Raw genomic sequence first — 24,385 nt, 5'->3', positions numbered from 1 at the left:
TTGTGACTTTAATTCTTGCAGAGGTGGGTAGTAACGAGTTACATTTACTTTTTGTGTGTTGTGTGTCTTTTTGAAAAAAAAAAAAAGACTTATATGAGTAGTTTTACTGCATAATACTTTTTATTAGAGTAGATTTGAGAAGAAGAAACGCTACTTTTACTCCGCTACATTCGACTACACTCGACTTGTTACTTTTCTAACCTTTTATTCTACACATTAGATTTTTTTTTTCACCAATCAGACATGGCAACAAGAATCACATGACTCCGTTTGACCAATCAGCCGCAATAACAATAACCACATGTAGTCACATGACCACACACAAACTGACTGCATAGCAAGAAAAAAAAAATCTTTTACAGACATAAAAAAAAAATCAGTAGACATAATATAATGTGATTTTTACACAATCTGTGTAAAGTGGAAGCTCAGTTTTCATGATATTAAGATCGCCTGCTTTAACACATGACTACAGCTGTCGATTTGTCTTCACCGGGTGAAGACGTATGCTTAGATGAGTGTGTTCTCAGAGCAACAGAGCTATGCTGATGCAGGAAAGAACAATCGTGTGACAGTTTCGACCACTTGATATACAACTCCTAAGAAAAAGTTCATGTTGTGTGAGAAATCACTGCAGATATTAGAGTAAGCCCCTCCCAGAGCGCAGTAGAGCATGGTACCGCCCATGCTGATGACCACTGTTACCAGGCACAGGGCAAGGAAGAACAAACAGGAGTCTTCACCCTCGTCATCTGTACATTAATATAATAGAAATGTTACACACTAAAATGCATCACACCAAGTATAAAACTCTAGCAAGGAAAATCATACCATTGTCCAGTAAATCATTTGTTTCAATGAAGTGGACTTTAAGCTTGGAGGAACTTCTGGTTGGAGAGGTATCGACAGGAGAGGATTCCTCTGGAGTTCTGGTTCTTTTCTTCAAGATGGAGATGAGACCGTTTGAGGTGAAGGTCTAGAGTCAGGGGAAAACATTAAATATTAAATACTGTACATCACCAAACACTGGGGAACAGGGTTAAATGGGTTTGTCCAATAAGTGCCAATCAGTTACAGATAAGTGATCATATAAGTCATTTTATAATTTGGGGTACATTTCACATAAACAGTGTTCTTTTTCATTACGATGAAAAGTGGTTCAAGTTAATAAATTACTTTAGTGTTACTTATCTGCTAGTTGCAACTTTTCTTTCAAATTAAATAATTGGTTCTCTATTGAGTTTTTTATAAACCATTTCACTAATAGAACTTCATCCTGCAACTCAAAATGATTTGTCCCAATGCAGAGTGACCCACATCAAGTGATGTCATTTCATTCTGCGGCATATATTTTGATCACACTTGTGCAGTTTCTTTCTACTTCTCCAAATATACACTCCTTCTTGCAGGATCAGCATCCCAACCAGTCTTCTATCTCCTCTTTTAATCTATTTAAAACACATTGATTTTTAAAATGTGTTGTGACACTTGTGGACTAATAACATTAATGATGTGGGAATAAATGACTGATTATCTATACCGATGTGTAACGTATTGTATGACAAGTCATTTGTCATATAATTATCATTATTTTGACCCATAATGTCAGTGCCAGATCTCACCTGTGTGATCACTGCTCATTTTAGTTTAGCAATATAATTTAATTAAAATCATAAAGAACAGAGAACATAACATAAATGATGGTCAATTCATATACTCAATAGTAGGGAGCTATTATAGATTAAATATTTCAAAAATATTTGAGAACACATACCATAATGTGTATAAAATGAAGGTCACAGGACGTGTTATGCTGGTCATCAAATAGGACAAATCATCATATTTGACTTAGAGGATGGACTTTTACAGTTTATTAGTAACGCAGTCGACAGAACGCAGACATTAATAAAGTGATATATTACAATTATTTTAATGAAAATAATGGTTGTTATTAATTATTTTTACAAGGAAGAAATCATCAGCTGCCAAGCAGACAAGGAAGAAACGCTCAATTGACTGGCATTATGACAATTTATAGGTGAAACACAGGATATACAATGTTTGTGTAACATTACATGCTGTATCTCAATAGATATCTAATGATATTTATCATGTAATTAATATTTTTTTTTTTTTAAATGGCTCCACAGACATGACATTATAGAATGACTCCAATACAGTACATCTCATACACGCTTCATTACTGATGTAATGTACAAGAGTCACCACATGGGGTCAGTAATAAAAAGTTTATTTATACACGTTGAACCATTTAGGCATTTTAGCCCTATAACTTAACTGTAGCGAATTAATGTTACAAAATCCCGTCAGTAAGACTCAACGAAATGCCACTGAAATATAATAATAATAATAATAATAATAATAACCCTTCATTCCTCCAACCACAGACTGGAGGAATGACTGGAGACGAGGCGTGGGAAGATCGCATAGAAGCTCATGGAGTCCTGGGGTCCGTATTAGAGACACTAGAGTGAAGGGAAGTGCGGCGTATCAGATCGGATCGAGGCGGGGCTGAATCTGGGGCGGGGCTGCACGTGTCGCTCCGCCCACCTGCCTTCTCATTCGAGGCGGGGCTGAATCTGGGGCGGGGCTGCACGTGTCGCTCCGCCCACCTGCCTTCTCATTGGACACGTAACTCCCACAGCTCATCTCATTGGTGGCAAAGTAATGACGTTAAACCTTCACTTCTGATGTTGTGTACTGCATGGTGAGTGGGTGCACCTGCTACATTTTATGTGTAAATTGGTGTTTTGTTACAGTTAAATTGTTAAATTTAATTGTTAAAGTGTTAAAGTTTTTTTTGTGTGTGCTTTTCAATGCATTTGAGATGATGTGTGTGCCCCAGTGCATGCGTGATGTCATGGATATAGTTTCCATCTATAAATATAAAATTCAAGATTCAAATAACATCATTAATCCCAGAGGGAAATTGCTTAAAGTAAGTCATGCATATATATATATATATATATATATACAATTTGCTGACTGTCGCGGATGATGTTTCACTGTAAACGAGCCTCGATGTAATAAGTGTGTATCATCATTACAACAGTAACTGTAAAGGGAATAACATTACTGTTCGTTTAAATGTACCTTTTCCTCAGTAAATTAAGATAAGATAAGATAAGATAAGATATGATAAGATAAAATAGGTCTTTATTAATGCCAAAGGAAATAGTTTTTCCAGTGGCTGCATATTTTAAAAGATACAAATACAATAGGAGGGGGAAACCCAAATATAAATAGTATAAAATATATAGAGAAAACTAAAAAACTACAGACTGTACAGAAAGGTGCAGAATTGTCTCTTGTAGATTTATGTTATTGCACCCATGATTATATTGCACATAATATTTGATATTCCACATAGAGTAGTAATGATATAGCACACCAGATAGCACACCCTGTGCACCACATTTTCTATTTTGTTTAGCTTGTTTTGTTTTGCTGTTATTCTCTAACTCTTACACTACCTATCAATTCTCTCTTTGTTTTCTTCACATAAACGAAGGGCTCTTTTAAGGGCCTTGCAAACATGCACAAAACAGTGTAAAGCAAGGGGCGGTGTGAGCAGTATTTAAAAGACTGGGATTAATAAAGTTCTTTGAATCTTAAATCTTTGTCTTGATGGTAAGTTTATAGAGCTGACATTTTTTTTTTTTACTAGATTTTGATTCAATATAGAACAAATGTATTTGTAATGTTTACCATTCCAGTATTTCCTGAGCTTTGCAACCGCAGGGGATTTTGATTTTACAGAGGTGAGTAAAAACTCTAATGTATATTTGCCATATAAATAGAAAGTAATTAGAAAGTATATATTTCCCCCCCCTCAGACAGACATGCCTGGTGTTAGGAGCTGGTGGTGTTTGCTTCTTTTGGAGAATTTCACCTTGAGGTTTATTGTCTTTCCTTTATTTCTCTACATTTTATGAACTAGCACTAAACATTTTGCTGAGGTGTCACTTATACATACTAGGCCTGTGCAATATAATAAAAATGATTAAAGTATTGTAAATGTACATATTGCGATATGCACAATCGCTTCAGTTTTTAATCTATTTAGGGTCATGAACAAAAGCACAAAGATTAACTTTTGTATGTTTAATAAGAATCAGTCAATTTTAAATTTTAAAGGCATAGCACTTATTATTTTGAAAACTTTGATTTACATAATATAAACATACCTCTCCTTTACTACATTTCATTACAGGTCTGAAAAAGAAAGACGTGCAACAAAGTGACTCAAGAGGAAAACTGAAAATAATGTAATTTAATTACACTTAATTTGACTTTTTTTGTCGTATTCTCGTAACATGTGTAGAATTAAGTGTCTTCTCTGCTATTCTTTTTAGGCACAAAAGGCAATCATGACTCCTGAGTTGCTTACAGTATGTGCTGGAATACTGTCCTGTTTCATTTAAGCAAATGAAGGGTTAATCCTTTTCCATATACTTTCCAGTTACCCATGGGGATCTTGGAAATGATATTGGAAGTGTTACATCCCTAGGGATGTATGCATATTAATATTCATTTGGGGTATTGTTTTTTCCCGCCCTTTGGGTGTGGCTGTCTGGTTCCTGTGCTGTGCTCTCTCACTCTCTGCTTGCTTGGCAGTTAAATGCTCCCAGGTGATGCCAATCAGAGGGTGGCTACAGACGGTGCTGCTACATAAGATCAGTGCACGCATTCCCGAGGAGAAGCTCACTTCACCCCTGCTCCAGAATTGTGTTAGGGGGCCTGCTATCAGATAATTGTTGTTGTGGTGCAAGTATCAATGATTATAGATAATGGTTCAGTGAGTAGCTTGTATGTTTATTTTCTCTAGTTGGTGCAACCTACTTTGATATATATTTTCTTTGTTAGAGGTACTAAGAGGTATTGTAACTTTTTTTTCTTTGTTATAGTTAAATGGGAAGCCGTAGAGAGAGGGTGCCCTTTTATTTTGTTTATCCCTGTTTTTCAGTTAGTAAGGGAGTGCAGGAAAGCCTTTGTTGATTATTTCTTTTATTTTGCTCGGTTAGGTTATTTAGTATTCCCTCAAACAGCTAAAGTGTGTTTTGTTTATGTTGGCCTTGACCCTCTCCTGAAATCATTTATTGCTGCCATGTTTTAGTACCCATAAATAAACCCTTGCTTAATTATCAAAAAGTGTTGTTGCATTTCTGGGGCAGTGGACTGAAGTGATCCTTCCACATTTTTGTTAATTTCTTCCTTATAAGTTTTATTTCTTTTGTTACCCTCACTCCCACCCCTGGACGTAAGGGAGAGGGGATGTAACAAGTGGGGGCTCGTCTGTTCGGTTTTCTAATTGGCTGTTGGTACTCTTCTCTCAAATTGCTTGACTGTTTTCGACTGTAGGTAGGGAGGAAATTGTAGACCTAGGGATAATAGAGTTTGATTTTACAACATTTACTCTTTGTCCTACTATTGAAGCTTTTAATCGGTGTAGAAAAAAAGATCTTATTTTAGTTGCAGAATTTTTCAATATTAACATTCAAAAAGATGTTACAAAGCAAGTGCTTAAGGAAAACCTGTTTGTGAAGTTAGTAGAGGCAGGTATTTTACCAGATGAGTCTGAGGATGGTGCTGGGGTTCGTTCTGAAGCAGTAAAAACTGCTGCTGCAGATTTGGATTTCAGCGCTGGATCTGTGCCTCATGAATCCAATGATGGCGTTAAAGTTGAAGGAAATGGATCTTTTGTTTAAAACACAGGAATGTGAGGCAGAGATGATTAGGCTTTGACTAGTAGAGACTCAAGCTGACCGAGATATCCAAATACGTAAGTTGGATCTTGAATCAAAGCGGCTGACTCAGAAACCAATTCCATCCCCACGTACTAGGCCCCCATCAGTCTCATTACCCTTAACCTATGCTGGTAGTACAGACACACAAGATTTTTCTCGTTTGCCTTCTAGTGATAGTTTTGATGTTAGCAGGTATATAAGACCTGTGCCTCCATTCAGAGAAAGAGAGGTTGGCTCGTATTTTGTAGCTTTTGAGCGGGTAGCTAGTAAGTTAAGGTTACTTATCTGGAGGACCAGCTTTAACTTATCTTGCTAGAGGACTTAAATTGTGTTCCTGCAAAAATTGTTGTACATTTAAATGAACAAAAAGTGACGTCGTTAGCTAATGCTGCAGTTTTGGCAGATGAGTTTGTGCTGACACACAGAAATGTCTTCTCGGCACATACGTCTGTCAAACGATGAATTTGGAAACTTTGGCTGGCCCGCATGTTGTTCATTCATCTAAAAGTGAGACCCCATCTAAATTTGGTCGTAAGTCGATAAATAGTGGTGAAAGAGTTTTTTTCTGCCTGGATCCAAATCATTTGATTGCAGACTGTAAGGCTTGGAAACAAAAGAAAATGACTTCCAAACCCAAAAATGTTGCCCTTATACAGGCTTTGTGTAACAAGAGTCCTCCTACCGATGAGAGTTATCAGCCCTTTTTATTTGAAGGCTCAATCTCTCTGTCTTCTGATTCAAATTTTAAGTCGATAACCATCTTGCGTGATACGGGTGCAGCACAGTCTATCGTATCTGCCGACGTCTTGCCTTTCTCAGATAATTCATTCACAGGTAATGACGTTTTAATTCGTGGAATTAACATGGACTGTGTTAATGTACCCCTTCTTACTGTGTACTTGAAAGCAGACATGGTGAATGGCCCAGTCAGGTTAGCTGTACGTCCACAGTTACCTGTTGAGGGGGTTGATTTGACTCTAGGGAATGACCTAGCATGTGGTACAGTCTTTCCTAGGCCAGTCGTGTCCCATAAACCAATTACAGCATGTAAACCTGATTTGGCAACAAATTTCCCTCTGCATTTCCCGCCTGTGCAGTTACTTGTGCCCAGTCAAAAAAATTTGGGGAGGTAGTGGATCTTTCAAACTCCTTTCTAATTAATGAACCTGACCCTGTAGAGTGTGTTTTGTCCATAGCTCCAGACCCTGACGCTGTAGACTCTGAAGGATTAACTTCTGAAGCTCCTCATAAGGCAGGTATCAAGCACTTATCTGCTGCCCAAAAAGCAGACCCTTCCCTAGCCAAGTGCATATTGGCTGCAAACAGCACTACCAAAGTGCCTAATACAGGGGTGGTTTACTTCTGGGAACATGGGTTGTTAATGCGTAGATGGAAGCCCCGGCAAGAGGATTTAGGTTGGCAGGAAGTGTGGCAGATTGTCTTACCTGCTAGTTATCGACAGCAAGTCTTGAAACTCGCCCATGAAAATGTCTTGTCTGGTCATGTAGGGATAACAAAAAAAACTACCAACGCATTACAAGGTACTTTTTCTGGCCTGGTATTTAAGTTAGCCGTGGCCAAGTTCTGTAAACCATGTCACGTACGTCAAATAGCAGGTCAACCCAATCAATAAATTTCACCTGCACCTCTATGCCCTATCCCAGCTGTGGGTGAGCCGTTCGAACGCTTAATTGTTGACTGTGTTGGACCATTGCCCAAAGCTAAATCAGGTCACCAATATATTTTGACTATCATGTGTGCTGCAACTCGCTTCCCTGAGGCTATTTCCATACGCACTCTGAAATCTAAGGTTGTTGTGAAGAAGTTGCTTAGATTTTGTACAACTTTTGGATTGCCAAAAGTAATTGAGTGATCAAGGGACAAACTTTATTTCTAAGGTTTTTAAACAATCTCTTGAAACACTTGGCATAAATCACCAAATGTCAACTGCATACCACCCTGAGAGTCAAGGGGCACTCGAAAGATTTCATTAAACCTTGAAAAATCTGCTGCGTCGATATTGTATAGAGACTGGGAAAGACTGGGTGGAGGGTCTTCCTTTCCTGATGTGTGCAATAAGAGAGTCAGTGCAAGAATCCCTTGGCTTCAGCCCCTCTGAACTCGTTTTTGACCACACAGTTCGTGGCCCGTTAAAGTTGCTAAGTGAACAGTTGCTGAATCTAAGTTCTAAACCCAATCCTGTCGATGATTGTCACCTCTATCCGTGAGGGGCTGCACAAATCACAAAATCTTGCCAAACTTCATCTTTCCACTGCTGAAGGCTCATTTTGACAAGAAGTCGGTAAAAAGAGACTTTCAGCCGGGCAATCCTGTGCTGGTTTTACTTCCATCCCCTGGTTCTATGTTGCATGCAAGGTTCTCCGGGCCATATCTGGTTGAAAAGAAGTTGAATGAGAAACTTTCTTGTTGCCACTCCAGACAGAAAGTGTAAAAGCCGTGTCTGTCATGTAAACAGACTGAAGTCCTATGTGGATAGGGCTCCCTCTGAAATGTCTGAGGGTCAGGCTAAAAATTCTCAACTGCCTGCCTCTATTGCCACTGTGAGTGTAGTGGCAAACTACTCTTTAGAAGAGGATGGTTTGTTGAACAGTGACGTTCCCCTTTCATCTACTCATTTGAAGAACTCGGTCATCCTGAAAGAACTGCCACAGTTCCTCTCATTTGGATGAGAAACAGTTTAGGAATTTAACCAAGTTGTTGAATGCCTTTCCTACCTTATTTAGTGATGTTCCAGGTAGAACCACATTGTGTGTTCATGACATTGATGTTGGGGATGCTACCCCTATTAAGCAGCATCCTTACAGGGTAAATCCACAGAAACGAATGATCATGCAGACGGAGGTTGAATATATGCTGCATCATGACATTGCTGTGCACAGCCAAAGTCTGTGGAGCTCTCCTTGCTTGCTTGTCCCAAAGCCTGATAATACTTTTAGATTTTGCACTGATTATCAAAAGGTCAACAATGTAACAAAACCTGACCCATTCCCCCTTCCTAGAATGGAAGATTGCGTAGACCGAGTAGGGGTAGCAAAATATGTCACCAAATTGGATTTGCTAAAAGGCTATTGGCAAGAGCCTCTTACAGCACATGCCTCTGAAGTTTCTGCATTTGTCACTCCTGATAGTTTCTTACAGTAAAAAGTACTAGCATTTGGGATGCGAAATGCACCTGCTACATTTCAACGGATGATGCATCAGATACTATCAGACGTGCCAAACAGTGAAGTGTATCTGGATGATATTGTAGTGCATTCAGATAACTGGACAGACCACCTAAAAACCATTGAAAAGGTTTTCAAGCGCCTGGCGGCAGCTTCATTAACCCTGAACCTTGCCAAATGTGAATTTGCAAAAGGAGTCGTCACCTACTTGGGTAAACGGGTAGGCCATGGAATGATTAAACCTGTTGAGGCAAAGATTTCAGCCATCCTTGAATTCCCTGTGCCTTGCAACAAACTTGAACTTAGACGTTTCCAAGGTATGACAGGATACTACCGAAGTTTCTGTCCCAATTTCTCTACCCTCGTCTCTCCACTCACAGATCTCCTCAGTATCAATCGAAAGTTCTTATGGAACAAGGATTGTCAGCTGGCATTTGAAGCTGCCAAATATCTGCTTTGTCATGCACCTGTCCCATCTGCTCCAAACTTCAAAGTACCCTTTAGGCTGCAAGTGGATGCAAGCGCTGTAGGAGCGGGAGCAGTCCTGCTACAGGAAGATGAATACCATATTGAACATTCTGTGTCCTATTTCTCTAAAACGTTCTCAAACACAGCAGAACTATAGTGTAATTAAAAAGGAGGCATTAGCATTGTTGTTTGCTTTACAGCATTTTGATGTGTATTTGGGAAGTAATTCCAATCCAATCATTGTGTACACTGACCATAAGCCTCTAGTGTTTCTTTCTCGAATGTCAGGTTCCAACCAAAGATTGCTGCGATGGTCTCTTGCTGTCCAAGGATACAATCTGGACATTCGTCACAAGAGAGGTTCTGAAAATGTTATGGCCGATGCTCTTTCGAGAGTATGAAATTGTTTCTTGTTGACCCTTTTACAGCTGTGCTGAGTAGTGTGTGTGTGTGTGGGGGTGTTATTCTTGGTTTATATTCTTGGTGGTGGGGGTGTTGCATCCCTAGGGATGTATGCATATTAATATTCATTTGGGGTATTGTTTTTTCCCGCCCTTTGGGTGTGGCTGTCTGGTTCCTGTGCTGTACTCTCTCACTCTCTGCTTGCTTGGCAGTTAAATGCTCCCAGGTGATGCCAATCAGAGGGTGGCTACAGACGGTGCTGCTACATAAGATCAGTGCACGCATTCCCGAGGAGAAGCTCACTTCACCCCTGCTCCAGAATTGTGTTAGGGGGCCTGCTAATAGATAATGGTTCAGTGAGTAGGTTGTATGTTTATTTTCTCTAGTTGGTGCAACCTACTTTGATATATATTTTCTTTGTCTGTCACACAGTCTGTCTGTCTGTTTCAGCATTTGCAGACCCAATGACCATCGTCCCTGCATTCAGCAATGGAGTTCCTTGACTCTCAGCACTGTTCTTGGTGAAGCGTGTCTAGATGTCAGAAATCACAGCAAATCTGTCTTTATAAGTCCCACAAGTGGAAAATCTGCATTGTCATTGCAGAAAAGTAGACAGTGCAAGACAGCTAAAATAAAAACTGTACCAAACGTACAGTATAAAAAGTGCACTATACAAACAATCTGGAGACATGAATATGAACACGTGTTTTGAAAAATATTGGTGTCTATGTGTGTATATATACATGTTTGTATGTAAAAATAGACTGTATGTATATTATGTACAGAGTGGATCTACATGGAAACACATAGAAACTACCATGGTGTACTGGATGGTGTATTGGATGTGTGTGTGTTAGTCTATATGTGTGTGGGGTCAGCTGCAGGGACTTTGTTGGAGAGTCTGACAGCGATTGGAAGGAAAGACCTTCTGAATCTCTCCTGTTTGGGGGTTGGGGAGCGGTGGAGCAGTGAGCAGAGAGAGTGGAAGCAGTGTGAAGTGTAGAGGAAGTGTCTGAGGTGGGGGTAGGGGTGCCTGTAGCAGACATTAGGGGGTATATGAGTGAGGGCAGTATGGGTGGAAAGGCAGGGGCAGATGAATCAAACCTGTTGAACAAGTGATTTAGTTCATTTGCTCAACTCACATCCCCCACAACCAGAGAGCGCTGTTCTTTGTGTGCCTGTGTGCCCTCTATTGGCACTTTTGGCAGTGTTCTATTGCCATGGCATTGATGGCAGAATGGCAGATACTGTAATGCAATTAGGCCGGCTTTTCACAACATATAAATGCTGTAGAGGTGGCCAAAAAGTGTGATGCTGTCCATTGTGACTGTATGTAAGGGAGTGGCATTGCATGACTACAGCACAGTGCTGTGCATAAAAGCAGACCGACCCACGCAGGAGAATCATTTCTCAGCATTTTTAAGAACACACATGAGGATGGCCTCCGTAAAACAAAAGAAGACATTGGAGTGCCCAGTGCAGTAGCAAATCACTCGTGCTTCACTGCGCAAGCTGGACACCCAGTCTGCTAAGGTTCGTCATTGCCATAGTACATATGATATTTATATAAACCCATTTAGAGTGAGGTTCATGTAAATTTACCATTCTTTATTTGTTTATCTTCTTACAGTGTAAAATTACAAGTGTGCTCCAAAGCTTCTTTTGCCTGTTAGACGTGAGAATGCTGCAGACCATCAGGGAGTGTACGGTCCATCAAGCCCGCAGAACAGAGCCGGACTGGAACTTCATGAACTGATGGCATTCATTTCAATTCTGTTTGTGAGAGCAATCATGTGTCCCATTGGTGCCAACAGTATATCTACGAACCTTATATCACAACCAAGCCAGAAAAATTTGGGATCAAGTTCTGGATGGCCACAGATTTGAAGACCAAATATGTCTGCAATGCATAATGCAGCAGCAGGCAAAGCAGTTTGAGTTTTGGGAAAGGTCCCCAGTCGTCAGAAGGGAGAGAGGTTGGCAGAGAACGTGGTCATGAATCTGGTGAAGCCATTTTTGGATGATGGTAGAAATGTCACGACGGACAATTTCTTTACTTCACTGTCGCACAGACTGCTGCAGTTACTGGACACGGTGAATAAAGTCCGGCATGAACTTGCAAAAGACACTGCACGGGGAGAGGTATTCTCCACTTCAGTGCTTAGAAGTGTGTGTGTCTCCTTGACAATTTATGCACCTAAAAAAAACAAGACTGTGTGTGTTCTAAGTTCCATGCACCAAGACGTGGCAATCGGTGACAGCGGAAGAGGAAACCCAACATAACAGACTATAACCACATGAAGGTATGTGAATGCGTGTATAATTTTACATCAGTGTTTTCTGATGTATACTATACAGGCCTATAGAAAAAAAAGCACATATACTCATGACTCTCTCTCTCTCTGCTTTTACAGTGTGGTGTAGACGTGTCGGACCAAATGGTGCGGATGTATATCGTAAGAGCAGCAACACGCAGGTGACCAGTAGCGTTTTTTTACAATATGCTGGACCTGGTGGCGGTGAATGTCTACATTTTTTACAAGGCATGTACTGGGTGGACAGGCAAAAGATTGTTTGAGTCTTCTAGCTAAGGAACTCCATTGCCGATTCATGCAACACAAGGAAATACTGGCACAGAGGCAGGTTGAAGCTGCTGCTGCTGCTGTGCCAGGGACTGTACAGACAACACAGTGCAACAGGAGCCGCAGCTTTTTTCGAATTTACCTGTGCAACATGTCAGAAATTCACCTGTGCCAAATGCGGGGATGATGGACACTGGGTGTGAAAACGCTGTAAAGTATGAAACACTTTAAAATAAAACAGACTCGTGTATCCATATATTGTGAATGTGTGTCTTTTGTATAAATACAGCAGGCATTTCTGAAGGTTTCCATGTCACACACAAAGGTTCGGCCTGCCTTGGTTTAAGCTAACAAATGCAAATGTGCCAGGCCTCACAGGTAATGGGTGTGTTTACACAACAAAAGCAAGAGAACAATGGAGCTGACAGCATGTTAAAAAACCCAGCAGGGGTGCTAGTAGGTGTGAGGTCCTGGGAATTTACGCAAATTTGCGCAGGCTTAGGGCCTGTCCACACGGAGACGCGTTTCGCTGTATACGTATAAAAAAAATTTTTCGTATTGCCGTTTCATCCACACGGATCCGGCGTTTAAGGAGACTGCAGAGGTGGAACAAAGTCATAGTTTGGCAAGTCACAAGTAAGTCTCAATTCATTGCCCTCAAGTCCTGAGTCAAGTCCCGAGTCAAGACAGGCAAGTCCCGAGTCAAGTCCAAAGTCCAACGGTTTGACTTTCGAGTCTTTTCAAGTCTTTTTAGCAGAAAAATAAAATGTATACAGATTATGTATAGTTGTAAGATCTGTATTTATTAAACAAACCTTTTTTTATGAAAGAACATTGCTCAGATACATAAAAATACAAATGTTAGTAAATGCTAGTAGCAATGTAAAATGATAGCACATATTCTTAATGATGTAGGCTACTTCATACAAACAATAACGTTGTTTTCTTCACATAACATTAAAGAACTTTGCTCCCTACCTTGTGTGATACACTCATGTAGGCTACCTCATGCTGTGTCGAAGTTGGTTCCCCCATCAGGATGCGTTTTTTTAGCCCCACCCCCTTGAAAAGGCCACAGGGAACGCGCATTTAGGAGAAGGCTCGCCCGCGAAGGGTTATGCGCGGACCACTGAGATTCTACAGAGCGCGGTAAAGAATAAAAAGGACAGTGTTTTTTAATCCTTGACGAACTCTAGCGAGATAATTAGCATTTTATCCGTGTGATGTCAATTCACTAGGTCACATTATTTGAATAAACCCAAACTGCATATGAAAGAAATCAGCAAATCATGGGTAGTGTATACCAGTGATTAAATATAAACAATACAACGCATGTACTGACATGTTTACAGCCTACAAGTGACTCAGCCGAGGTTCATCATTCTAAATATGTCCAAGATAACAAGGGAAACACATCCTGATGGCTAGAGTTCGTCAGAGGATTAAAAAACGCTAACAATTTCCTTTTTGGCCTTTACTGCGTTCTGTAGAAGCTCAGTGGTCCGCGCATAAAGACAATTTTTTATAGCCAAACGAAGCTACCTTCGGTATCATTTCGCGAACTGGCGCGTGCATGTTGTTGTCACGTGTTGGATGCTGTCGAATCAAAAGAAGCTACCGTACTTTGATTGGATGTCGTGCCGAATGCGCGCATGCGCTCTGTCACACACACGCGCACAGACAAATAAACAGAGATAGAGCGGACCGTGTTAACATACTTTTTATCTTTGGGCTTTTTATGGGAAGTAGCAAGTCTTTACAAGTCAATAGGCGCAAGTCCAAGTGAAAGTCCGAGTTATTTATGTTAAAGTCCAAGTCGAGTTGCAAGTCTTTTTATATTTTGTCAAGTCGAGTCTAAAGTCATCAAATTCATGACTCGAGTCTGACTCGAGTCCAAGTCACATGACTCGAGTCCACACCTCTGGGAGACTGAAAGCGCTATTTTTTCAAACCGGGTCCCAAAGTGGATAAATCTGAAAACCACACCCTTGCATCTTCGTGTGTACGGCCAATCCGTATATTTTGTGAAACGATGATGTCATCACATCACGTGTCAGCTGCGTCACACGTAACAGCAACAACAATATTGGCGGACTACGTGATTGTGTTCGTGTTGCTACAAAGCCTACTAGCTTTATTACAGCAAAATCTATTGCTTCTATGCAACTGTTATGAGCAACAAGCGATAATGGTACCATTACAACAACACCATCTTGGTTCGTATACAGCGCGCAAGGTTATTTGCATGCTCAAAGTCTTCTTCTCCGTGTATAGTGTATCTCTATGGCAGAATTACAGCGCCTCATACTGGTCTGGCATATATACTACACCGTTTTCAGTGGTTTCGTGTGTACGCAGATATTTCTTAAACGACGCCTTCGTGTGGACGGAGTCTAAGTAAATCTGTTTTTTTTAGTTTACTCCACCAAAACTATCCTTCCATGACTGGTGGAACTAACTAGCCGTGACTGGCAGTTAGCGATCAACAGTTAGTGTGTTGTTCTCAGGTTTCATCTCAAATAGCATTAAACGGAAAGCTAGATTGTTACGGTGTACAATCTCTTGTTTTACACAACGTAGGTTAAAGAGGGATTTAAGATTCAGCCTTGTGTTAGAAGCTAGTTGGCGGTCAAAAGAACAACATGACGGTTCAAAAAGACTTATAAGCAATTACTAAGCAGAGTTTTTTTTAAATGACTTAACATCGTCAGATGTGTGTTCTTGCCGGACGTGCTTATGTTCTATAATACATTATATGCATAACGAGAAGGTAGGCACGGCTCTATGACCTTGGAGTATGTCATTAAAGGTGATTGTGACACTTCCTACTGTTACATTCCATGACAATGCCTGAGTGACTCCTGCTATACCACCCACTCAAACACCGGCCACCAGCAGCAGGCAAAGCAGTGTTTCTGTTTTATATATCTATAGAAGAATACAGTTGTAATCTATTCCGTAGTAAATCACTCTGCTCTTTTTATATTACTAAATCTAAGTTACTTTATTTCCTTGTATTTTTTAATATGTACTTATTTACAGTTATACATGCATGCAGGTATGTGATCTGAGAAAAGCTTCTGTGTTTTTATTCAGTCCAAACAAGTGAAACGTTGTTGCTTTTTTCATAAGGGCCTGTCTGTTATATAAGAGGCCCACGCCCAAGTGATCAGCAAGTCATTACTTACCCTCAAGAAGTTTTCCACAAATTCCTGCAGCTGTCTGTTGGTGATATTATAACATTTAGTTTTTCGAGACTGAGTGGACTAACCAATGGAGCCACATAAATGGAAGCAGATACTTGGCGGTTAAGTCACTGTTTTACGGAAATGAAAAGCTGTTAACATCCTTAGTCAGGCTACAGAAAAGACTAAACCTTTTGATTGTACATAACAGACACAGTTATGAAAGTAAAAACTCCCTTTTTTCTCTATGTAATCACCTGCTACACTGATGCACTTATCACAGGGATTCACTAGTGCTTGGATACATCAAAGTAAAAAGTTTTCTCAGTTAAAAAAAAATAAAGCAGCCATGATCGGACTGCCTGTGTCATTTCTGGAACACTGGCCTCCCAGGAACTCCTTTGATGCCAGAAAAATGTGAAAATAGCTTTGAGCGAGGTTAGGACTGTGAGGGATGGTACAATAACTCTCTGCCGAGTTCCTGTAATATGCAAGTGGTGTTGGTGAATGATGGTGTGTACAGATGCGTCTCTTCCGCAAGTTCGTGATAAGCTACTGAGAATCAGGTGTTCCACTCTCTAAATGTCTACAGGAACGACTGCAGTGAGCTCTTAGCCACCTACAGTCCAGCCTTCTACTTGTACCATTCGAATGTTTTACTGCGTCTAAGAGTCTCATCACCATTATGTGCTTGAAGTCTTCTGGGAATGTCAAAGACTTTTACTCCATTTTTCACCAAAAATCTTTTCCACAAAAACTAACACATAAAATCACTTTACAAGCTTTTTTCTACAACTCCTGTGTGCAAGTTGAGATCTTCACAACACAGCTTACGACGAGTCCTCTTACCTCCTCAACTTTAATGAGCTCAGCCACTTCTTCCCTAGATAACTTTTGTCTTCCAGGCACCTCCTTCTGCACCTCCTCCGTCAAAGCTTCTTGCCCCAGAGCCTCTCTGTCCTCTTCATCTCCTTTTTCCTCTTCTGGGTCCTCTGTCCAGTCCTTCATTTTAAGAGGATTTTCTGCACTTATCTGCTGAACAGTAATGCTCTCCTCGGTCACTTGCTTTCTCAGTGTCAGATCCAACATGTTACATTAAAACATACACACACACACACACACACACGCTTCAAACCTGAAATCCCACCCTATTTTCAGTCATTTTGTAAGACTGGACGATCTTTATATCTTACCTTTTTCACATTGCAATAAGGTCTGGGGAAGAAAAAGTAAGTGTGAGTTTAGACATGTGATCCACACATTTAAATACATTTACACTCCAGGACGTATGTGGCAGCTCTGCAGTAAAAGTCAAACGACAACACATAAAAACCAAGGAAAAGCCTAAAATCAGAAATTCAGGTATGCATTATTAAAAAGGTGTGGTTTCTTGCCTAGACATGATTTTTTGGGAGGCTGGGATGATAGCCGTGTTCACCCTGTCTTCCAAACACATTTATATGAACATTGCTCAATGAAAACCATCATCAGAATGTTTTCAGCTTTTACAAATAAACCCAAAACTACCCCATTTTATGGTCATGGGATGAACATGTACTGTATATGTGCAGGACTGGGACAGAGATCATGATTTTATACCTTTGGTGTGTTCTGCAGATGAAATTCAGTGCATTCATGCACTTTGTCTCGGTCTCAGTACAGGGGATCCTCACAGAAGAAGAGATTTTTGCTTGAGAAACAGCCTTGCCCTGGGATTCTGAATGCAACCATGAAAATACACACACACACACACACATACACACACACACACACTTGGATATAAAACTCCTATTCCATATCCAATAACATCTACTTATCTACTATAATATTATTATAAAGGGTTTTTTTTCTATTAAATAAATAAAAGTTATGTTTAAAGGGTGTTGATTTTAAGCTGATGTTTTTCAATCATGGTAATGTGTGTTGGCAAGTTATCATTTAACTTGCATTAATACATTAGTATATGTACATACTGCTAAGGAAAAGAGAAAACTTGACTTAAACCTCAAGGCAGTTTAGACTTTTAGGACACAGATTTTTAGCACGATTACTGTGCCTGTTCTGAAGCCCTTTTCATTTTCTTACCTCCAGCTCACTTACCCCAGTCCTTCTGCATGGAAGCAATATTGGAAATCAGTCTTTCATGATAAAGCATCTCCAAATGCAGGAACTGAACTGCCCACTGGTCTGGCAGCATCAGTGAGTTAAAGGCAACACTAGTAACAATGATCATAGTTTGTAATGTCTACAGCTTTATATTTTATATTCATTGCACAATGTTTTTATAAAAGGATATCTAAACCTTAGTGAGGTGCTAAACCTCAACGGCCCCACCCTCATTAGCCTTCCTCCAGCCTCATAATTATAACCATAAACAATAAGAAACAAAACTGGTTTATGGAAATTACTGTAAAAACTAGACAATAAACTGTAATCATTGCTACATGAGACAGTATTTATTTCTGATTTATGTATATTGCTATTTACACACTATTAATAAAATTTATATTGTGTTTTTGTGCAATCTGACGTAAAAGGATACAGTTCTCTTCATAAAAATAAGCTTCTGCTATCTATAAAAAAAAGATGTATAGAACATGTTAAGGAAATAAAGTCTCCTAATTGACTCATTTTCTGCCTCCAAAATGCCTACTAATTAACTTATAATGAATTAATAATGTTTGGCTACAGTCTTCCTACAGGTTCAAGTGTTAATCCTAAAACAGTTTAATAAATTGATCGTGTGTAGGCCAGAAATCTGGTATAAGGTAGCAATATAATTTAGTTTGCACATCAAAAAAGCAGTTTCTCTAGCTGTAATTTTGCACAATATAATTATATTATCACAATATAACCCCAAGCATTTGAGTTCACATGTAATTTGAATGCCTTTAGGTGAAAGGACAATAATGCATATGAATGCTTCTATTAGGAGTAAGCTCTTCAGGATACAGCTTTACAGCCACACATTGCATGTGCTTGTGGTGTCATCTCCATAAATATTCTGTAGTCCATTTTGAGACCATCAAATGCAACAAAGGGGATTTTCAAAGAGTTGGATTTAATGATGGCACAGACGTCTGCCACTTGGAATGTTTTGGGAAGTAAAAAAGTGCCATGATTTTCATTGCATCACTGAAAATATACTGTCCTAATTCTGTCCTATTGTCCTCTTGTCCTATAGTAGGGTGAGTATTATTCATACCTACTGCAGAGCAAGTATGCAAAAGTGGGCATAATGTACTAACAGAGCTCATTCAAAGTAACTCTTCATCTGTACAAAGGTAATACTCAACATAGTATTGTAAGCCATGCATTTGCCCTATTGTTGAACCCAGCTCCCTAAAGTTCTTCATCCATCTGTATTATCTCCATAAACATTCTGTAGTGCATGTTTACCATCAAATGCAAAAAAAAAAGAATTTTCAAAGAATATTTGAGAGTTGGGTTCAATAATGAAATTGTTTTGTGTCTTTGTGTGTTTTAATTGTTTGGGTATTGTTAGGCCGATTTGAACTTACTTTTTTGAGTAGATGAAACGTTGGGCCAAGTCAACCAAAGAGAAATATATAATTAATTGAGTCCACAGCCAATTTTATTTGAACTGACCTAATACTTGGTATCAGTATCCTTCTACCGATATATTTACAATCTCACCTCTAAACATGTCCAAACCACCTCAGTCTGGCCTCTCTAACTTTATCTCCAAAACTTCTAACATGGGTTGTCTGTCTGATAGACTAATTCCAATCCATCCTCGTCACTCCCAAAGAGAACCTCAACATCTTCAGCTCTGCTACCTCCAACTCTGCCTCCTGTCTTTTCATCAGTGCCACTGTCTCTAAGCTGTAGAGCATCGCTGGTCTCACCACTGTCCTGTACACCTTTCCTTTCATTCTCGCTGATACTCTTTTATCGCACAACACACCTGACACTTTTCTCCACCCATTCTAATCTGCTTGTACTTGCCTCTTCACTTCCATTCCACACTCTCCGTTGCTCTGGACTATTGACCCTAAGCATTGCACTTTCTTTACCTCTGCCGCCTTTAGCCTCACCATTCCATCATACCTCCACCTCTCTTGATTTTCCTCCACCTGTTCCTTGCTCTCAGTACAAAGCACAATGTCATCTGCAAACATCATAGTCCATGGAGACTCCTGTCTAACCCCATCTGTCATCCTGTTTATCACCAGAGCAAACAAGATGAGGCTCAGAGATCCTTGATCCAGACCCACCTCCACCTTGAACTCTTCTGTCACACCTGACATCTCACCCCTTACAGCCCTCGTATATGTCCTGCACCACTCTAACATACTTTTCTGCCACTCCAGACTTCCTCATTCAACACCACAGCTCCTCTCTCAGCACCATGTCATATACTTCCTCTAAATCCACAAAGACACAATGCAACTTCCTGTTACCTTCTCTGTACTTCTCCATCAGAATCCTCAAAGCAAATACTGCATCTGCATCTCCCACTACTCTTTCCATCAGCTTCACTGTATGGGTCATCAACTTTATTCCTCTGTAGTTGCCACAGCTCTGCACATCCCCCTTATTATTATTATTATTATTATTATTATTATTATTATTGTTAATAATAATAATTACATTATTGTACTGTATATTTATATTTCAGTGTACAATTTAACATTTAACAGCTAATTAAACCCACCTGATGTAACGAGCGAGGCAGGAGCATGTGGTCAGTGTGTTCACCCAGAGAGCTCAGTGTAGCCAAAAAGGCAGGACTGGGCCCTGGAGTACCTACAGCACAATCACACCACTATGTCAATCACCACAATCACATCATTATGTCAATAGACTTATATCATCAAGCCATCAAAGACAAATATGATTTTAATATACTGTAAGTGAATGGGTCTGCCTAACATAAATCTGTTTAGGGCCTTTAAGAAGCTAAAGGAAGTCATGTAGCCCTTAGCTGATAAACCAGGTTGTGGCACTGGATATATAAAAGAAGTACCCTGGTCAATTCATTCGTTTGTTCTGGTACTGATTCTAAAACTAAAAGACGATTGTTACAATGAAAACTTCAAAATATACAAAAGCAAGTACAAAAAATGTTATATCAAATATACATGGCATGCAGTCACCATGTACGAGCATGCAACCTTGTTCCATTATATGTTTAATCAAAAAAAATGTTTGACTATTTACCTTTAATGTTAAAATTATTTAAAATATATATATATAAAACATTGTAATGAACAAAACACAAAATGGACAAAAGTCTGCAGCTAAAAAAATTCTGCTACACATCACATCATACAGTGAGCTCACAGACGTATGCTTCTTTAGCAAGTGGAATGCCTAAGGCTAAGTTTACCTGATGAACTGGTATCTAAAGAGACCCTCATGGTGTCATCCTCCTCTACAGTGGAGATCTCTTTTTGGTTGTTATGTATCGTGTGTTTTTTTTTTTATTGTTCCTGTCATTATCAACTTACCACGGTTCTCATCAGAAACAGAGAAGTTGGAACCGACAATTGGTTCTGTATTGCTGGGACACAGAGTGACACCGTCATCCTGTCGGCGTAGATCCTTCTCTGTTTTAGGGTCTCCCATAACGTTAAAATATTCCCGCAGATTATCATTCCTTATTTAATGTTCAGATCTGCAAAAAAAAATAAAAAATACAATATTATTGTGAATCATTCTATAATTTGGGGTACATTCCATGTATGTTAATAACAAGTATATTCTTTTCCAAAATATCATATTTCACCATTAATGGACAGCACGTTACAATATTGCACAAACATTATGTGCATCCTATGTGTCACTCAGCTTGTGAATTGTCATTATGGCTTCAAACTGGGTGTTTCTGTCATGTCCACTTTTGCAGCTGAGCATTATCTTGATTTCGAAATCTATATACTGTAAATAATGTCTGTACACTGGTCAGAACTCGCTTTTTTAATGATATCTTTATATTTCATGCATTGACCTGAACCCAAGTCTCTATGATTGTATGTATATCTGTATTTATGTCTGTTCAGCCAGATACGCACAACATAAAACTGCCTGTACAGAATTTAATAAAAAACTTCGGCTGTGGTTAGGTATTGGCCTGACAGTAATCCTGCAACATAAATAAAATAAAAATGTACTGTAGAAGGGACATGAGCAGTTTTGGGTGTGGCTATACACTTCACTCAACCGAGGTAATCAGATCGATAGTTTACTGTGTGAGGATTGAGTATGTGCAAGACACAGATGCAGGAAACAACTATAATGCATCTACAAGCTGCCAAAAACCTTGAGAAACAGAAACGAAACCACAACACAACATAGCTTGGCAAGGCTCGTGCATTACGCAATCTCAACCTTCAAAGAGGGAATGGCCAGATCAATGTAAGTTTATTCTTCCTGCGGGAAGTTTGTCTTATATGTTCTGAAACCGTGGCGTTACAGGCAGACATGTATGTGGGCTTTACCCTGAAATAATAATATCACTGATTGCATTAAAGTTAAGTTAAGCCTTTATGTGTCACATATACATTACTGCACAGTGAAATTCTTACTTGCATGTCCCCGCATAACGAGGCTCAAAGTGCAGGGTCGGCTATGATACAGGGACCCTGGAGCAGATAGGGTTAGGGATTTAAAGCTCATCAGCTTATTTTTAGTTTTAACCTTTTTTTTTTTACGAACAGTTCTTTCCCCATCAGTGACGGGTACTAATGTAAAGAATGAATACAAGCATTAGAGTTAACAATAACTATTTTGTAATTTATTTTAAAAGTCTAAATACTAAAAAAGAGGAATATTTTAATAGATTATCTCTTTTACATAATTTAAATACGAACATCAATTCATTGATATTCACATCTGCCAAATGACTCACATCACATGATCTCATTATTCTCTGTGGAATACAGTTTAAATACACTGTGGTAAGTGTTCTCTCACTCTCACAAAAATAGTTGATGTTAAATAGCTCTTTGTATTTTCTGTCAGCTATTTTATTTACTCTGTTATGGGTTTAAGATTCTTTAAAGTTTTAGTTCTTTGTTTGAATATGATGTTAAACTGTTCATGAAAATAAGAGACGTCCGTATCCAGGTGAGACCTAGCACTGACATTATTGGTGAAACTAGGGAAATTGTTACCCAGTAGTGTAGATAACCAGTGAACATTCCTACATCTTAAGTGTTATCAGTCTACATACTGTATGTCACAACACTCATTATACATGTAGCTATAATTTCACTTTCTCACTCACCAACACATAAAATGTAAAATTTCTTCTATTAAGAAAGAATATGGTTCTGTGTTTGTCTACGTAGGTGAAATGTACCACAAATAATAAAATAATTCTTATTTTCTGGCCTTAAAAAGCTTATTATTAAGCTATAATATTACTGTTGTTAAAAGCATAACATTTAAAAAAAAAAAGTACTGAAAATGAAATGAAAATGAAAACAAGTCAGTTTGCTTAGACCGAGCACGAGTTCATGTAAAAGTCATCTTGACCTAAGAACTCTCAGTCGAGTAAACTGCAGAGTCACATTGTAGCATAAAAGGCAACATGGTATAGCCATGGGTATATTTATTATTCTGAGGTTCAGAAACGCACTGCAAATTCTATTGAAATAGCTAAAATAATATATTTTTTACCCGTATGAAAGATGTTCTTTTTTGCTTTCTTATATGCGAATACATAATGTGTAGGCCCTGAACATTACCGACGCAGCCTAAGCAGCATAAATCACTGCTGCATTTATTTCCCACTCTGTCTCTTCACTCTGTCAAACAGCCTGTGTGTGCTCTTCTGCATTTCACTACAGAACTAAATGCCCCCCCTCCCCTGCCGCAATGCCGCAATGTATTTTATGTTATAAGCCTACTTACATTCTTACATTTGCATTGCAAAGCAGACACCATGAAGCCCTGCAGCTGCGCCCGTTGTCCAGCGGTGTTCTGTACGCAGCTCCATACATCTGGAATCAGGCTTGTGTTTTGGCTTGTACAGCTGTGTAGTTGTTTTCAATGTGGACTAGACCAGGGGCGGATACTCCAAGGCCTTCATCCATTACTTTAGTAAGTTTGTAGTGCCACTTGCTGGCTCCCTGGCAGAAGTGCGCCATGTGGATGAAGACTTCTCTTAATAGTAATCTTTCAGGAACACCATTTTAAGGGGACAGGCATGTAGTACAACAGTTATTGTTACCTTATGTTCACTCCACGTCTCCTCAGAGCAGCACAGCTAGGATGGAGACAGACACTTTAGGATGGAGAGGAAGCGGCCAGGTGGAGCAGGAGGGAAAAGGACACTCAAGAAGAAAGTGCTTCAAGAAGAATCAGAAGAAATGTTGCACAGATTTATTCACGGCTTCAAGTGCAGTCAGTTTCATCTGTAAATAGACGTAGTTTTTTCTTTGCAAGTTTTTTCATTTGAACTGCAAATAAATATTAGACATAGCACCATATTATTATCACTTTAAATACTATATGCTAAAATGCATTAATAATATTTATTGTAAAGTTACACAAGTGTTTTAACAGCAAATAAACAGATTCTTTTAGGTGGGAAGGTAGCAGGGAAACAGGGTTAGAGTTAGGGTTAGGGTTGTTAAAGTGCTGGACAAAAATTAATCATAATATTATAATAAGTCTAAATTATTTTGTCATAATGTAGTCATTATTGGTCTCATTTTTACCTTTCCGAAGATTTATATTTCGAAGGTTATTAAAGTCTAACTTATTGAACTTACTGAGTCTAACTTTCACCTTCCTTTTTCGGTGATGAACATTCCTTATGGCTG

The 24,385-nt window shown here is 39.2% G+C and overlaps 1 protein-coding gene across 3 annotated transcripts; it reads right to left on the bottom strand.

Moving 5' to 3' along the window:
• Positions 1-98: 98 nt before the first annotated feature.
• On the bottom strand, positions 99-23,581 carry cnstb (consortin, connexin sorting protein b). 3 transcript variants are annotated; one of them, XM_053488492.1, is made up of 10 exons: positions 23,472-23,581; positions 21,065-21,231; positions 20,269-20,360; positions 18,133-18,163; positions 17,691-17,777; positions 17,190-17,307; positions 16,784-16,805; positions 16,440-16,625; positions 832-976; positions 99-752 (listed from the first exon to the last, which is right to left on the bottom strand). In XM_053488492.1, the coding sequence occupies exons 2-10, from the start codon at positions 21,180-21,182 to the stop codon at positions 541-543; spliced, it is 1,011 nt and encodes a 336-aa protein (XP_053344467.1). In that variant the 5' UTR covers positions 21,183-21,231; positions 23,472-23,581; the 3' UTR covers positions 99-540. The 3 variants fall into 3 exon arrangements, with proteins under 3 accessions (XP_053344467.1, XP_053344469.1, XP_053344468.1); XM_053488494.1 differs by having other exon boundaries at positions 16,440-16,622; XM_053488493.1 differs by having other exon boundaries at positions 23,480-23,571.
• Between the last annotated feature and the right edge of the window lie 804 nt (positions 23,582-24,385).

Source organism: Clarias gariepinus, chromosome 27 (assembly GCF_024256425.1).
Source record: "Clarias gariepinus isolate MV-2021 ecotype Netherlands chromosome 27, CGAR_prim_01v2, whole genome shotgun sequence".
Lineage (NCBI taxonomy): Eukaryota > Metazoa > Chordata > Actinopteri > Siluriformes > Clariidae > Clarias > Clarias gariepinus.
Note: the sequence above shows the minus strand (reverse complement) of the source record. Positions and strands in the feature narration are given on the sequence as shown.

Excerpts from the sequence above, each read along its gene's own strand:
- cnstb (XM_053488492.1), bottom strand. The coding sequence starts at position 21,182 with ATGGGAGACCCTAAAACAGAGAAGGATCTACGCCGACAGGATGACGGT. Across the intron at positions 18,164-20,268 it reads TGCCTCGCTCGTTACATCAG|ATAGCAGAAGCTTATTTTTA; the intron begins GTGGGTTTAATT and ends TTTTTTTTATAG. Across the intron at positions 753-831 it reads AAATGATTTACTGGACAATG|ATGACGAGGGTGAAGACTCC; the intron begins GTATGATTTTCC and ends ATTAATGTACAG.